Source organism: Pongo pygmaeus, chromosome 3, assembly GCF_028885625.2.
Source record: "Pongo pygmaeus isolate AG05252 chromosome 3, NHGRI_mPonPyg2-v2.0_pri, whole genome shotgun sequence".
Lineage (NCBI taxonomy): Eukaryota > Metazoa > Chordata > Mammalia > Primates > Hominidae > Pongo > Pongo pygmaeus.
The window spans coordinates 8,898,437-8,915,124 of record NC_072376.2 but is presented as its reverse complement, the minus strand read 5'-3'; the positions used below and the strand labels follow the sequence as shown (position 1 = coordinate 8,915,124).

Genomic DNA, 16,688 nt, shown 5'->3' with positions numbered 1-16,688 from the left:
TCCTACCCACGGCCAAGAGGCATAGCGGGTTCAGTGGGTATTTGGAAAACAGCACAAACTAAGCTTGCCCCACTTTGCCCAGTTTCCAGTCAGGAATGACCAAGATGCGAACCGAACCTCCTAAAAACTTAGACTTTTAGGACTGAAGAATTAAAGTCACAGAACTTGTGAATCAGAGAAACTTGGATATAGAACATTAAAATCACAAGTGTGTGATTCTAGGACTTTTGCAAAGCATCTTACAACACAAGAATTACAGCTTGTTAGAGTTATAGGACATTCAGATCACAGAATCTGTGAATAGAAATTCACCGTAGCAGAAATTGACCTGACCGCTTCTGGAATGCAGAAATCTCTTCCAAAACAGCTCTGACATTGTTATTTCTATTATTTATAACACTGTATTTGGCCATTCTTGCACGGCTGTAAATACCTGACTCATGCCTGTAATCCCAGCATTCTGGGAAGCTGTGGCAGGCAGATCACTTGAACCCAGGGGTTTGAGACCAGCCTGGACAACATGGTGAAATCCCATCTCTACAAAAAATACAGAAATTAGCTGGACTTGGTGGTGCGTGCCTGTAGTCCTAGCTACCTGGGAGGCTAAGGTGGGAGGAGCCTAGGAGGTTGGGGCTGCAGTGAGCTGAGATTGCATCACTGCACTACAGCCTGGGAGACTGAATGAGATCCTGTCTTTAAAAAAAAAAAAAAAAAAAAAAAAAAAAGACAGACAGACAGACCTGAGACAGGGTAATTTATAAAGAAAACAGGTTTAATTGGCTCATGGTTCTGCAGATTGTACATGCATGGCACTGGCACCTGCTCAGCTTCTGGGGAGGCCTCCAGGAGCAGGCACGTCACCTGGCAAGAGCAGAAGTAAGGCAGGGGAAGGTGCCACAAACTTTTAAACAACCAAATCTTGGGAGAACTCATTCACCATCATGAGGACAGCACTAAGCCATGAGGGATCCAACCCCATAACCAAAACACCTCCCACCAAGCCCCACCTCCAACATCGGGGATTGTAATTCAACATGAGAGTTGGCAGGGACATATATTCTAATTATGTCAAGCACTTATAAAGCCCCTACTGCATGTGAGGTACTCCTCTGTGGACTAAACTTTACAGATGAGCAAACTGAGGAGTAGAGGGGTGAAGTGGTTTATCTATTATCTCACAATCAGTAAGTGGCAGGACCAGGGTTCAAGACCCAACCTCAGAGGTGGGCCAACTCCAGAGGGCACTCTTTCTTGGCTTCTGTGGCATTGGGAGTCTTATGAGCTGAGCCGTGGCACGTGGAAGCCACGGTGCTTTAGCCTCTGCCTTCCAGGCAGTCAGCTTAACCCCACTGCTTTGATAGCTACTCTAATTCTGCAACCATTCATCCAAACATTAAATGAATCTTTTGTAAATTTCCTGTCCTTTTCTGACAATTTTACTTTTCAAGCTTTTTAAAGATTCCAGTCAAAAACTTTCATACCACCTTTTTCCATTGGGAATAATGAGGAACATTTAAAATATTTGATTTCTCACATCTTTATTAGCTTATTCTTCTAAAAAGAAGTACATCGCCTTTAGACAGAAAGGACAGTTCTCAAAAAGCCAAATTCCTAAAGATGATTACTGTTTTTTAAAAAATAAACTTTTCTGATTCCATATTGACATTTCGACATTTACTCCTCAAGCCTTCATAAGTGGAATATGGCAATTATAATTCTTTATTATCTGTATAAATTTATGAGGTGTGTGTGAAATTTTGTTACATGTATTATGTGTGGTGATTAAGTCAGAATATTTAAGGTATCCATCACCTGAATATAATATATTTTTGTTAACTTTAGTCACCCTACCCTGCTATCAAACATTGGATTTATTCCTTCTATGTTTATACTCTTTAGCCCACTTCTCTTTATCTCACCCCACCACCCTTCTCTGTCTCTGCTATCTGTCTTTACACTCTCCACATCCATATGATCAAATTTTTTAGCTTCCACATATAAGTGAAAGAGAAAATGCAATATTTGTCTTTTTGTGCCTGGTTTATCTCACTTTAGTTGATGCCCACCACTGCCATCCACGTTGCTGTAAATGACATGATTTCATTCTTTTTAATGGCTGAATAGTATTCCATTATGTATATATACCAAATTTTCTTTATTCATCCATTGATGGACACTTAGGTTGATTCCATATCTTTACTATTGTGAATAGTACTGCAATAAAAATGTGAGTACAGGTATCCCTTTGACGTGTGGATTTCTTTTCCTTTGAGTAGTACCTGGAGGTGAGATTGCTGGATTGAATGGTAATTGTATTTTTAGTTTTTTGAGAAATCTCCATACTGTTTTCTTTCACAGCTATACTAGTTTACGTTCCCATGAACAGTGTGTAAGTTTTCCTTTTTCTCTGCATCCTTGCCAGCATCTGTTATTTTTTGTCATTTAATAATAGCCATTTTGACTGGGGTGAGATGATATCTCATTGCGGTTTTGATTTCCATTTCTCTGATGATTAGTGATATTGAGCATTTTTTCCCATAAGATTGCTTGAGAACCAAGCAAGGCAGAGGACATCCAAACCCTTTGAAAAATAGAAAATGTTTTAGGAATAGGGGGAGGAGCATTTCTTGAAAGATGACCCATGGTGGGGCTCTATGTGGGTGCTTCTCTCACATCCAATTCTCAAAACCACCTTTTGTGTGGTGAGTGTTGTAGCCTTGGAAGTTCATCTCATTATTATTTCCAACAGAGAAAAATGAGAGGGTAATCACAAAAGCCCATGTTCTTGAGATACCTGTTATTGTTAGTGTTGAAATAGAATCAGAGCATCAATGCGCACCAAAAATAGCAATTCTAGAGCAACATATTTGCTGCAATGAATTGAGCCATCTTACTAGCTGGCTTGTGCTCTGTGGGATCAGGTATGGAGAGGGTGACATTGACCCTCATGCCCAATACATAAGGTTGGTAAGGCAAACACAACCAGCCACATGCTGCCCACCCCAGGATTCAGTAAAGCTGTGGCCAGCAGGGTCCTTCCCAGGGGGCGGTTGTTGGGAGGGATGGTAAGGTCAAAGAAGCTCCATGAACATTTGCTGACTGTCGCTATTTCCCTGTGAGGTCCCACTGCTAAACAAGCAGGAAGCGTTCAAAGATGTAACAAGGCAACCCTACGGAATGTGAGTGCAGGCTTCACAGTCTTGATGTTTTCGTAATAGCATGAGCTATTGGAGGCAAGCTTGAGTGATCACTGATGAGTTCTGTACAGGACCTGCCATAGAGGAGTGTGACAGGTTCAGCCTGGTAGAATCTGCATATAAATTCCCTATTCAGCTAGCAGCTGCCACCACGAGGGAAGGGAAGGTGGCAAGGCAGCAGTGCTTTGCTCCAAGAACTGCAGATCTGAGGAATAATGTCAAGGAAAGAGCCCCATGCAGGGATCAGAAGAGCCAGGCTCTTGTTCTGCCAGACCCCCTAATTTCTCATGTGCCTTGGCGTGAGTTACCTGACCTTTACAGGTCTCCATTTTCTCTTCTCTGGACTGGAAATTATAATAATACTTTGTGGGAAAATATTATTTATAATACTATAAAACATTAGCCCTCTAATAGAGCAACATATAGGACAGTTTTAGCATTTTCATAAAAAGTATTTTAAGAGCAGGAGTGTCTATTGTTTCAGGGATTTATGTATCTAGCTGGAGCATCTCTTATCTGTGCTGTCATTTATCCTCCCCAACATGCATTCAGTAAACAGGCATTTACTAAACACCTGCCTTGTACCTGGCACTGGGCAGATAAATAAAGGAAGAAGGCAACAGGTGGCCCTTCAGGAGCTCCGTCTATAGGGAAACACACCCATAAAAAGCACGTTGCTATGCAGAGTAACAAGTGCTTTAATGGAAATTGGTACCAGATAGAGAAGTCATCCACAGGAGGGAATGCTATAATGTAAAGGATGAGTGGATAGATGTGCTGCAGAAAGGGGTTCTTGCTAAAATGGCCTAGGAGCATCCTTTGCTAAAGCTGTATTTTACAGGGAAGTACACAGATGGGCCTAGGGGAAGTTTCAATGGCCTGACTAATGTTTGGCCAAGTAAATAATTTTTGTCAGATGTATGGATGGACATGAAGATTTGAAATCATGGGCCCATAGATGTGTCTTAGGATGAGTTCCCCAGAAAAGAGACCCTGAGATGGAGATGTGGACAGGAAGCTGATTGGAGAATGAGCTCAGATCAATGCCTGCAGGGGAAGAGATGGGACCTGGATTCAGCAGAGAGAAAAGGTGAGCAACCCTCGGCACAACAGAGGTCTCAGTTGAGCCCACAGGGAGCTCTGGAGCTGGGATGGCCCATCAGAGTGGGATAATTTGGAGGTGGGGGAACAGATCTTTATGCCTCCACATCAGTCAGCCATTGGATGCAGTTTGTTCTTGGGGAGGGCTGGGTAGCCTTGGTGGAGAAAACATCCTTCAAGGGCAATTCAAGAGGACAGGCCCAGCAGTGGTCCACAGCCAGCAATGCTCCCAGCAGCTATAAGACAAGCCTGTCAGTTCTGGGCCATGCGCCACCATCCACTGCAGGTGACGCAGGTGTGGGGGAAGCCCTAGGACAGTGGCCGTCAAATAGCTCTACATTAGAGTCACCTGGAGAGCTTGAACAACCCCAACACCTAAGCCGCACCCCCAGACCAATTAACCCCAAATCTCTGAGAGTAGGGAATGAGTGTCAGTAGTTTGTAAAAACTCTCCAAGTGATTCCAATGGGCAGCCAAGTTCAAGAATCACTGCCTGGGGGATGTGTGTGAGACGAATGAGAGGGGGGCTTGCCTCAAAACCTTGGATAAGTATCCCGAGAAGCTGGAAGAGAACCAGGGAGAGTGTGTCATGGAAGGTAAGGGGTTGGAGGGGTGGTGTTTAGAAAGAAGTAAGTGGCCACCTACAGCAAGAACATACAGGCCTGAGTGGGAGGGGCAACGAGCTGTTCTAAAATTTACCCAGAATTTGTATTAATCCTGTATGGCGAGGTGATGGACATGGAGGCAACCGTATTTGAAAGAAGAATTTATTACTCACAGTTCCCTAGAGGAGGGGACATACCACACCATGCAGGGCCACGCAGGGAAGCACTGGGTCAGTCAGGAGGCAGAAAGAGGGAGGGGACAGCCTGCACCAGAGCCTTTATTGTGGCCCCATGGCAGGAAAGAGTGAGCAGGGGAGGCAGGCTTGAGATCATGTTGCCAGGCTCTGGGCTACAGGGCTGTTCCCTAGTTGTCTGATACCTGGCTCTGGAGTGGCCTGTGGAGGGGAAATGTTGGCTCAGAATGTGAGAGTTTGATAAGGAAGTGATTGGAGTATAGACTTTGGAATGGTGGGTTTGCATAGGAAAGGCGTGCTCCCAGGTTGTTTACTAGCTCCAAGAATTGTTAATAGCTAGGGAGCTGCTATTAATAACTGCTCAAGAAAGGTTGGTCTCTCTGAAATCAGAAAGGTCATACAATATGAAAGCGAAATAAAATACAGAACACATAAAACATTATTAATATTAATACACTAACCTCATGGCCACCTAGGTTGGGAGTCAGAGTGGGCTGGATTTAGCCTCATCTTACCCCCTTATCAGGGAGCTGAGTACTGAGTGCACCTTTCACAAATACACAGAGCAGCCTTGATCCTGGATCCCTTGAGCTGCAGCGCAGAGACAGAAAGAGATGTACACCTTGCAGCAGAGACAGAGAAAGAGCACCTGCAAACCTGCAGGCTAGGACAACTGCAGGGGCAAGTGGGTGGTCCCAAGGTTGGGACACTCCAGAACCCTCAGAAAGTGCTCATGAGGAAACAATATCAGTTTTACATGTCCATTGGCCCCAGAGTCCCAACGTACAGCCTCACACACTTGGTCCCTACAGGGGTCAGATACTGGCTAGCAAGGCTGGGGAAGAGGGGTAGGAAGGAGAAGAGAAATAGAGAAGTCAACCATCTACCTCCCACCCCAGCTCTTTCCACTGCAGGCTTCTAGCCTAAAGCAGGCTTGGAGGAAGGGGTATGGGAGATGGAAGATGTGTCAGTCAATCCATTCAATTCGGTTGATTTTGATTATTATTTTGTACTGGCCATTCTGATGTCTAAATTGAAATTGTGATTCTAGGATAGGACTCTGCTCAGTTTCAGCAGAAAAGACATGAGCCTTTTCTCATGAATGGGAATAGAATGGGGCAGGGAAATAAAGCCCCAGGGATTAAATTTGATTAAATTTTCGAGAAACAAGGAGACAAAGATCAAGGTTGTATTTAGGTGACATTCTGGACTGTTCTTATGTAACACAAGGTTACATTTGTAACACACTTAGCAGGGAGCTGGGCATGTGGAGCCCACTTGATCAATGTCAGCCATTATTAGAATAAGAGCCTAAATATGAAGAAATATAAAGAAGAGCATTTCATTTAATCCCCCAAATAGCTGTGTAAGGTAGGGCTTGCTCTTCCCCTTTCCAATCCAGCAGCATGGAGCAATGGCCACCTCTGGAGCCCTTTTGCTGTCAGTGGCGTAAGCGGCCCAGCCAGCATCAACCCCCTCACCATGCTCCCTTGTCTGGGGGCCCATGAGCATATTGGAACATCCTTTATAAGAACTTGACTTGGGGTAAGAGTAATGATTTCAACTCTACTTAAACATTTTTTGCTGATTCATCATAGTCCAGGATGATATTATTTATGGACTAAAGTAGTCTATAGCTTGGGGAAAATATGACCCAGAAGTCTATTTAAAACATGGAAACCTTGCAGATTAAAGAACAAGATAATAGAGTTATTGCAAAGCCCATTCACCTGACCTGACTGGGAGTTAAAAATCACCTTGGCCAACAAGACTATCCTTTTCTTTCCTCCTGAGTGAAATAGCAGGTGCAAAGACTCTGCCCATGTTCTCCTAGATGGACAGTCTAGGGCTTTACCAAACCCAGCAGGCTGGACCGACACCACAAAGACTCATCTTTGAGGTTGTTTGGTGGCACCTCATGGTCTTGTGTCAGGCGAGTAATATGCCTTCCTTTTTGAACAGCCCCTGAAAAAGACACTCAGAGGCCACTGTCTGAAAATGGCAAGGGCTGTTTGTGAAAGGGACCAGTGTGTAGGAAAGCCCTTTCCCACGCTGATTTGCTCCTTCAATAGACATGTATTGAACCGCTACTGTGTGCTAGCAGGTCTCTGCCTTCAGGCCATGCACATCTAATGTAAAATGCTCAGGCCTCAGCTCTGTGTTGGGACCAAGTGCCCAGGAGCTCCATCGAGGGCCACTGAGGGTCTTAGGCCTGGGTCAGATGGAAGAAGTTCAGACCAAGCTCTCCTGGCTCTTCCCCTGAGTCTGGTGGCCTTGTGGCTCCTCCCTGATCACTAGGTATATCTTATCAGGCCTCCTGGATTTGAATTCAGACTCTGGGATCCCAGACTTGGTGGCCAGTCATGCCTCTATGACCGAGTTGTGGCCTCAATGAGCTATTGAACCCCTCTGTGCTGCAGTTAATATTTCCGTATAGTGGAGATAATCACAGGCTCTCTGTCTGTGAGCTGTTGTGAGGATGAGAAGAGATGAACTATCCAACGTGCTTGGTAATAAAAGCCACTCTTTCCTGTTGAACACCTACAGTGTGTGCAGGCTTGTGCTCAGCACTCCCGACAGCCATTCATGGACTAAATCCTCCCAACAGCAATCCTCCCTAGGAATACGTGTTGTCACTGTCCCCATTTTACAGATGAGAACACTGAGGCATAGGCATTTCGATAACTTGCCCACAGCACGGTGAGTGGGGGTAGAGGCAGAATTCAGATCCAGACGGCCTGCAAGAGAGCTGTGCCCATAGCCACTCACTAGATTGCCCTGACCCTGGCTACAAGCCCCTACTCAGTAAGGGTTGCTGATGGCGATTACATCTTTACCACTGTCATTGGGAGAGAAGATGTGCATGTTCATTATCAGAAATTCTTCCATAAAGCACAGGGCATAGCAGAGCCTTTATTGTGGCCCCACGGCAGGAATGAGTGAGCAGGGGAGGCAGACTTACTCATTGAGATGACGTGTGTACCGGTCATCCTAGCTATTTTTATTATTTGGGTGGGCCACATGTATAATATGGACGGAAACACTTCATTCAACACACACCCTACCCACACACCCAGTCGCACTTTTCTTGGTAGAAGTTGAGGGGAATAATCTCTCCTAACTACAACACCTCTCCCTGCAGCCAGCTAATATCTCCAGGAAATCTCTGAACACTTGCTGGAAAAAGCCAAGTTCACAGACTCTGCTGCTGGCCAAGTTCAGTCCCTCTGGAGTAAACTCTTATCTGAGCTCCACTCTGGACACTCCTGACCCTCACCTTTTCCGCTGTTCATCCCGGGGATGTGTGCAGAGTGGCCACTGCCATTGTCCTTTCCCAGTTCAGAAATGTTGGCATCCCAATCCGGGGGCTGCCCACCCTGAGATTTAAAGAATCCACCTTTTCTCCAGAGGTAGAAATAAGACCATAGTCACCCATGCAACCCACCTTGAGAAAGAGTCCACATGTCCTTGTATTTAAGACACCAGGGATCAAAGGCTATGCCATAAACTTGATAACATCCTTTCAGGAATAAGTCATGCAATGTTAAACATACCCGCTGACTATAAGATTCCAAAAACACTGAATTGTAGATTCAAGGAAATAGAGAGTGTCCATCTCAGCTAGTGCATAGACCCCTCAAAGGCTCCCGTTGTCCTCAAGCCAAGTCCAAGAGCCATGGAAAGCAGCAAAGCCACCCATGACCTGGCCTCTGCTCAAGCCTCCAGCCTCAGCTCCCACATCTCTAGCATCCCCTGACCTTGCGTTTCCACTGCAGTTGTTTTTCCCCAATGAGCCTGGGCGGATCATGCCTCTGTGTGGTTGTACATGCTGTTCCTACGCTGGGGGTGCCCTTCCACCCAGTGGCAGCTCCAAAAACACTACCCCTGGGAAGTGCCCCCTATGTGATGATACTGTGGGAAAATATTGGGCTCGATTTCCACCTGTGTGGCTCCTGGCTGGGAGGCCTCAGCACAGGAATCGCCCCCCACACCTTTAACTTGCAGCAGGAGTGCTGCCTGTATGTGGGGCTGGCAGCTGTGCAGTGAAAGGAGACAGCCGTGGGAAGGGCTCACACCACACCTGGCACGTGGTATGAGCTTCATGGGGTTGGTTCCCTCGTGTTTTCTCAGATTCTGTTTTTACCCTTACTGAGACGGCAGCCAAACCCCGAGAGAAAATAAAATCAACACCACCACACACACAGGCCTAGTGGAAATTCCACTCCTATGTATGTTGGGGTTTTTTCTTCCTGGTCTTTCTTTTTAATCAAGCTATGACACACATATCATAAAATTCATCCTTTTAAAGTATACAACTCGTGGGTTTTGGTATCTTCACGGAGTCGGGCCACCATCGGCCTTCCCTAATTCCAGGGTATTTGCATCACCCTAGATGAAACCCCACACCCATGCGCAGTCACTCCCTACTCCCCTGTCCCTGGCCCTCCCAGCCCCCCAGCAGCCCTAGCCTACCCCTCCCAGCCTTCTAGCGAGAGCTCCTCCTGAAACTAGAAAGCTGATATTGGCCTTGCCAGTTCCTCAAAGGGCGATGGAAGGGCTATGCCGGCTGACGGAACCAGAGTTTTGTGAATAAAAATTGTTATTAGATACAGAAAAGGGAATCAAATCTAAGGCACCCCTTAGATGGAGATGAAGATTGGACCAGCTGCTGGCCGTGTGCCCCCGGCAGGCCACGTCCCCACTCACTCTGGGCCCTGGGGCCCTGCTGCTGTCCCCTCATGGGATCCTAGAACTTGCAAAAGTCTCTGTTACCATGGACCTCAGTAGGGAGCGAGTCTTGGGAGAGCAGCAGAGGGAAGCCCTGCCTCCCAGCGGGCAGCTGCGGGAGAGGTGGGGAGGCTGTCCCCAGGCTTTGCCGGTTCTGATGCCCCAGGATCCTGAGGGTACCTTCCCATGGGCCCCACCTGAAGCCAACAGAGCCTCTGCCCATCATGTGAAGTCTTTTCAGGTCTGAGTGTGTCTCATTTTGCCCTTGGCCATCTCCTTGTACCTTCGTGGGAAATAAACATATCAAGGATGCGGCATTGAGGTCCTGGTTTTTCCTCCATCTCATGATCAGAACTGCATTGTGAATGGGATTCTCTTCTTTCAGTGGCACAGTGAGAGCTTATTTGTAAACCTGGGTAGGAAGAAAGCAGATCAGGAAGAACACTACCTTGACGGGCATCGTAACATGTGCTCTGGGCTGCATTTAAGCTGCACTGCAGGGGATGTCACTGTCTGGAGTGCATCAAGTGCCTCTTAAATAGTGTGTGTCATAGGGATCTGTTTGCCTTTCATAGCTGGCTGGAAAGTGAAAGGCCTCCTCTCCCTAAGGGGTAAGCTGTGCCCCACAGGCCCCCTCTTCCTCACTCCCATGGGGTCTGCAAGAGCTCCAGCTGCCCTTCTTGTGTCCTCACTGACAAGACAGAGATGGGTGAATGTCGTGGGCATCTAGATATCTAGTGGTGGTGCCCATGTCACCTCCACATGCAGGCTCCATTCTTGGGGCAGCCCAGGAGGCAGCCCTGGTGTTGAAGAGAAGGAGACCCTAAGATCCCCCAGGCTCACCATGGTTCCCCAGGGAGGTGGGGTCAAGCGGCCCCTGAGTGGCCTTGGCCAACCTGAGCCACCTGCTTTTCAGAGCTACCACGCAGGTCACTATCTCACAGGGGACTCTGAGGAGTCTCTGGACTCATGCATGGAAAACGCTATATACATGGGACTGGTGCCCAACCTGGCTCAGTTCCTTCTCTCAGCCTTTGTTCGTTGGGATCATGCTGGGCAGGAAGACCTTCTGCACGGTCGAAACAACCTGGTCCAGTGGCCCAGTCCCCTCAACAATGACCAAAGGCCACTGCACTCAGCAGCATCTCCTTCTCCCGCAGGAGAGTACCTGGCCATACCTGTTTGGAGTGATTGTGGTCCCTGCCGTTGTCCAGCTGCTGAGCCTTCCCTTTCTCCCGGACAGCCCACGCTACCTGCTCTTGGAGAAGCACAATGAGGCGAGAGCTGTGAAAGGTGAGGGCCCTTCCCTTTCCTGCACAGCTCCAGCCCCTGCATAGGTCAGCACTGCAAGGCATGCTGGGACCTGGGCCAATGGGCACAGGAAGGGGTGTTGTCATTGTTCCTTTTTGCAGGCACTGGGCTTGGTGTCACAGGGTACCTTCTCATTTCATCTTCCCAACAGCCTTGCTGGGGGACAGAGAGGGGACACAGAGTCACCAAGAGAGTCTCCCAGGGAGTCTGGAAAAGCCAGAACAGACAAGAGAAGATGCAGATCCCCTCACTTCTGTATAGTGTCTCACTACCACCTCTCTGGTTGTTCCCAGCCACAGAGATGAAGCCATCTGAAACTTCTGAGTGGCTTAGGTGCATGGCGGCCCTCCTTCTGCTCCTTCTCCCTTCGCTGACTTCCTCTGTCTTAATATTTACATGCCAGGAAAGGAAAAGATGCAAGCACAGAATGAACACCAGATCCCACCAGGCACTGGTCTGAGTGCTTCTGCACAATGACCCATGGGACCTTGCCAGCAGTCCTTCGAGGGAGGAAGGAGTATACACTCATTTTACAGGAGAGGAAAATAAGGCTCACAAAGGGACTTGGGAGTTGTCTCACGTAGCTTTCTTTAAATGCCCTAAATGGAGGGATGCTGAGTCAGATTCAAAGCCTGGCTTTCGGAATGAGAGACATCTCTCTAAAGAGCCCTGAAAAGGCAAAATTATGTTTTTTGAGAGAATTATGTTTACCTAGAGATAAACAATGCAGAATGAACAATCACATTCTCATTCTTTTAGTTTTATAAAATGAGACGCAGTTGACAGCACCATGGTTAGTTAGGCATGTGAAGATAACCAGCACTACCTTCACATCCAGCTCTGCTGTCTGACCTTGAGCAATTTTTTAAACCTTTCTGAGCCTCAGAACCCTCATCTGTAAAAAGGAAATGACATAAACTTCCCTCGTGGGGCCATTGTGAGGATTGAATTAGATGGTGCATATAAGGTTCATAGTATTATCTGCTATCATTATTACTGAGAACTCTGTGCATTTTAGTTCTAAATTTCACCTATGTCCAAATCCAGGAAAAAACTTGAGAATTATGTATACAATTTGTGTAACATCTTTTGAAATTCACACTACCTAAGTATTTTCTGAGTTAACAAATGGCATAATGAAATATTAACAATTACCTCTATTTGTCTAGCAGTTTATGGATCAGATTCATTTTCTCATTTATAACATTTCTCTAAAGTGAAGTCAGAGAAGGTAATTGTTATTACCTTCATTTTGCAGATGAAGACACTGAGGCTTACAGGGATGAGGTCCATTTCCCAAAGCTGTGGGTTTTGGTTTATGAGATTTATAGAGGCTTTTGAAAATATGATGGAAATGATAGTGTTTTCTTCAATACAGTGGCCATATACACAAAATTCTGCCTATGGCTTGGTGATAGACCTAGGACTTGAGCCCTCTTTTCTCCAGAGGACCCTGGTTAGTAACTCCCACCCCCAATCTTAAACCCGTTAGTAACCAAAGGATTGGAACCCAAGGAAGATTTTCCTTCAACACCCCTTGTGCACAGAGAGATACCAAGAAACAGAAGTAGTGGCTATTGTACCAGGTGCTTCCCATGTGGCCAGTGAGGAGAAAAACCAACTAAAAGTTTGGTTCAGATGGTTGTCAGATGGCAGAGTCTCTGGAGTAAAAAGAAGGTGACTAAGAGAGAGAACCAAGAGGATCTGATTCTAGATGCACCTAGGCTGCACATTATTGGAAGAGGGTGAGGCCTCCAGCTCTGTCTCTACTGGCCTGGGAGGGTAACCTGTACCCCATCTGGCTCTGCTCAGGAAAAACTCTTGAGAAATGTTTCAATTAAGTACAGTTGGAATGAATAGTGTATGTCAATCCTAGACAGTGAAGAAGATTTCAAAAATTTTATTTCATAGCACAGTAGGGAGTGAGGGAGAAGTATAGTTACAAAACATGATAAATATACATGTGCACTCTATAAAAAGAACAAACATATTGGCCTTAAGTTGAAATAGCTTATTGAAATTCTCATCTGTACCTATAAAAGTGCTAATTTTACTCCAGACATTCAGCAAGCAATGGATATTTAGCATGTTGGGCATTCTGCCAGGTGACAGGGTAAGACAGCGGTATGAGATGACATTCCTGCCTCCCACGAGTGAGGGAGGGTGAAGGTCTAGTTAAGGGAGATGGACAGAAACACCCACTAATGGCTCATCTGTATTGAAAACTATTTCATTCTAAGCACTTCACATATATTAGCTCATTAAATCATCACAACAACCATAGAAAGTAGGTCATATTTTTATTCCCATTTTAAGACCTGAAAAAAAAAAAAAAAAACGAGGATGGGATAACTTGGCCAAGGACATAAAGCTAGCTAGCCAATGACAGCACTGGAATTCTGACAGTCTGGCTCTGGAACTTATGAATGTAAACAAAATGCACTTTATTACTTAGCACCATGCTCGGCACTGTGGGAGATACCCCTTCTCCAGTCTGTTGATAATTTGGGGAAAAGAGGCCCTGTGTTAGTCAACTATTACTGTAATAATGCTGCATAACAAAACACCCAAAACACATTGGCTTTAGATAATAGCGTTCCTTAGTTCACAAACCTATAAGTCAACAGTGTTGTTCTGTTAATCTTAGTAGGGCTTGACCTTAAAATCCTTCTTGGGGCCAGGTGAAGTTCACTCACATGTCTGGTGGTCAACTGGCTGACCTAGGTTGGCCTTAGCTCTGTTCAACGTACCTCATCCCCAGCTGGCCAGCAGGGCACATTCTCATGGTAATCAGAGAGGAAATGGAAAACACAAGCGGTTTCTCTAAGCCTGAAATCTCCTAAAATCCTATTGGCCAAAGTAAGTCACATAGCTAACCCAAAGTCAGAGTGGAAGGGGGCTACAAAGTTTTAGGGTAGGGGACATAAACGTAGGGAGGCCACGAACTTGGGCCATCAACACAATCACTTTAGACAAGAGGCCCCTTTCGGGATGTTCCTATCCCCACTCCATCCCCACCCCTAGTTCATAGTGGCAGGGAATGAGTCCCAGGCCCTGGGTCTTATTTATTTATGCCACCCTTGTCAGTTTAGGAGAATCCCAGCCTCCAGTGTCTGCAATACACATGGTGCTTTGCTTCTGTGATCTCCAATACATCTCCAAAACTTTGCAGACACAGAAATGACCACTCAGAGGCTGAGTAGCTTGCCTAAGATACCACAGATAGTTCATCACAGAAGCGAGATTCTAACTCAGTTTGTCTCATTCAAACCTGAATTCACTGAAGTGCAGGGTGCTGCCTTGAGCGTGTGTGTGACTCTTATTTATAAGATATAACGTGCACATAAAGACAACCATAATAGCAAAAGATCGGCCGGGCGCGGTGGCTCACACCTGTAATCCCAGCACTTTGGGAGGCTGAGGTGGGCGGATCACGAGGTCAGGAGATCGAGACCATCCTGGCTAACACGGTGAAATCTTGTCTCTACTAAAAATATAAAAAATTAGCCGGGCGTGTTGGCAGGTGCCTGTAGTCCCAGCTACTCGGGAGGCTGAGGCAAGAGAATGGCATGAACCTGGGAGGCGGAGCTTACACCACTACACTCCAGCCTGGGCAACAGAGCGAGACTCCGTCTCAAAAAAAAAAAAAAAAAAATAGCAAAAGATCATTAATCCTTGGGCTGGAGACACAGAAAATTTCCCCTGAAATATTATGACTTTATATATTAAGCCAGGGTTAAATTCCAGATTTGCATCCCTTTCATCTAAGAGCAGTTAGGTAAGTAACCGTGTATCTACTTAAAACTGAAAATGGTATCCCGATGCCAATTTAATTCACTTATTTAACAAGCAATTATAGATGATTGTAGCATTATGAAGGCATGCTTAGGACATAATGTTCACGGGGGGAACAAAGAGAATATAAAAGAATCTGTGTGATCACAGAAGTGTAGACATCATAGATACGGGCAGGCCCAGGTAAATGCAGGCACAAATGGAGGCCACTGATGCGTGAGGGAGCTGGGCTTTGTGCTTTGTAGGCTCTTGGTGAGGGAGGGGCAACAGAGGTAAACTCCTCGTTTACTCCCTCCTCTGTGCACCAAACTCACCCACCAACAACCAACGCAGAACCCAGGAGGGAGGCCACGGGGTGATCAGCTAGCTCTTCAGGCCCTGCCGTCTGTGGTGGCCTTATCTGGAGGCCCTCAGCTCACCTATACCCACTGGGAGATGGCTGAGGAGAGAAGAGGGGCTGTGTAATGTTCCATGCTTGCCCTTGTCAATGATAAAGATGTCCCCATCTCCTAAACCGGGCAGAGGGAGCTGGGCAGAGGGAGGTGGGAATGCACTGCCTCAGAGGTCTTCTCTCGGTCTCTGCTGGCAGTCACCTGCTCCCGGAAGACCAGCGCCCTCCTCCCTCACTGTTGCTCTGTTTCATTTCTAAGATGTGAGCCAAGACGGGTGGCCTCTGACAGTCTCCTCATTTTGGCCCATGGACTAGCTAAGCCCCAGGACTCCCTTTTCCCTGGCTAGAGAGACAACTTGTTGGGACAGGGTGCTGAGTGAAGAAACAGCGGCCCACAGAGATAAGTGTCTACTACAGAAAACCCAAGGGCCAAAAAGGGGTGGGAAAACATAGCTCGGAGACCACCCTACCAAAGCCTTCAGCCCTCAGAGCACAAAGGCGTGCCTAGAAATTGCTCACACACTTCTTCGTTCTAAAGAGCAAGCAACTCTTGCTGTAAGGACTAGCCTCACTTTAGATTTAGAGAATTGCTGAGGGTTTCGCTGAAGCAGAGGATGTTTTCTATGTTGTGCCTGTGGTGGGTGCCATTCCCATGCAACCTTTGAGATTGCTGGGGGTCTCTGCGCCCCTGAGAGCTGGGAGGAAGCTCTCAACTGTACCTTTAATTCCACAGCACAGGGAAGGAAGTTCAACATTTCTTTACCTATCAGAGCATCCCTGTGCTTTGAGTCTCCTCTGCTTCTTGGGGACCAGTTCTGTTGCTCTTGGGATGACCATGATAGTCCCAACTTGAAATTCAGTACCTTCTTTGGTTTTCTCAAAAACAACAGCACCCATGTACAACAAATCACCTGAGAGTTTAGAGACCGTATCAAAGATTTCAGGGTGGTGGGGGGAGTCGCTCCATCCTGCCACTCACAGCCTCCTCTTTCCTCTCCCTGTCATCTCTGCTCATCATCCCCTCTGCTTTCTTAGATGCCCCTGGAGCCCTGATTTCTCCTCCCTCTAGCATGTTGAGCACCTTCCCGCCCCTTCTGAAGCTGGAACCAGCACACATGCAAACATCCAGCAGACACCTTCTGCCCCAGACATTCATCTAAATATTTTTCTTAGCCATGACAGTGCTTGAGAAACATTCTGGTGTCAGCCATGAAGTTGACACACTTTTCTTCCCCTCTTTGTACCTGGTAATGTTGCTGCTAGTATCATCATGCTACCTGGCTCTCTGGAAGGCCTACTGTGTGTCACAGCATGTGGCCCAGGGTTAGCTGAGAGTTAGCAGAGCTGGGGTCCAGCCCCGTCTTCC

General features: G+C 46.6%; 1 protein-coding gene across 3 annotated transcripts in view; it reads left to right on the top strand.

The window, feature by feature from the left end:
* The window catches only part of SLC2A9 (solute carrier family 2 member 9), a 197,940-nt gene that overhangs the window by 74,264 nt on the left and 106,988 nt on the right, over window positions 1–16,688 (top strand). For all 3 annotated transcript variants that reach the window (XM_054484723.2, XM_054484722.2, XM_054484724.2), the window contains one exon: window positions 10,986–11,118. In XM_054484723.2, the coding sequence (XP_054340698.1) occupies window positions 10,986–11,118 (133 nt within the window). The remainder of the gene's footprint in view (window positions 1–10,985; window positions 11,119–16,688) is intronic.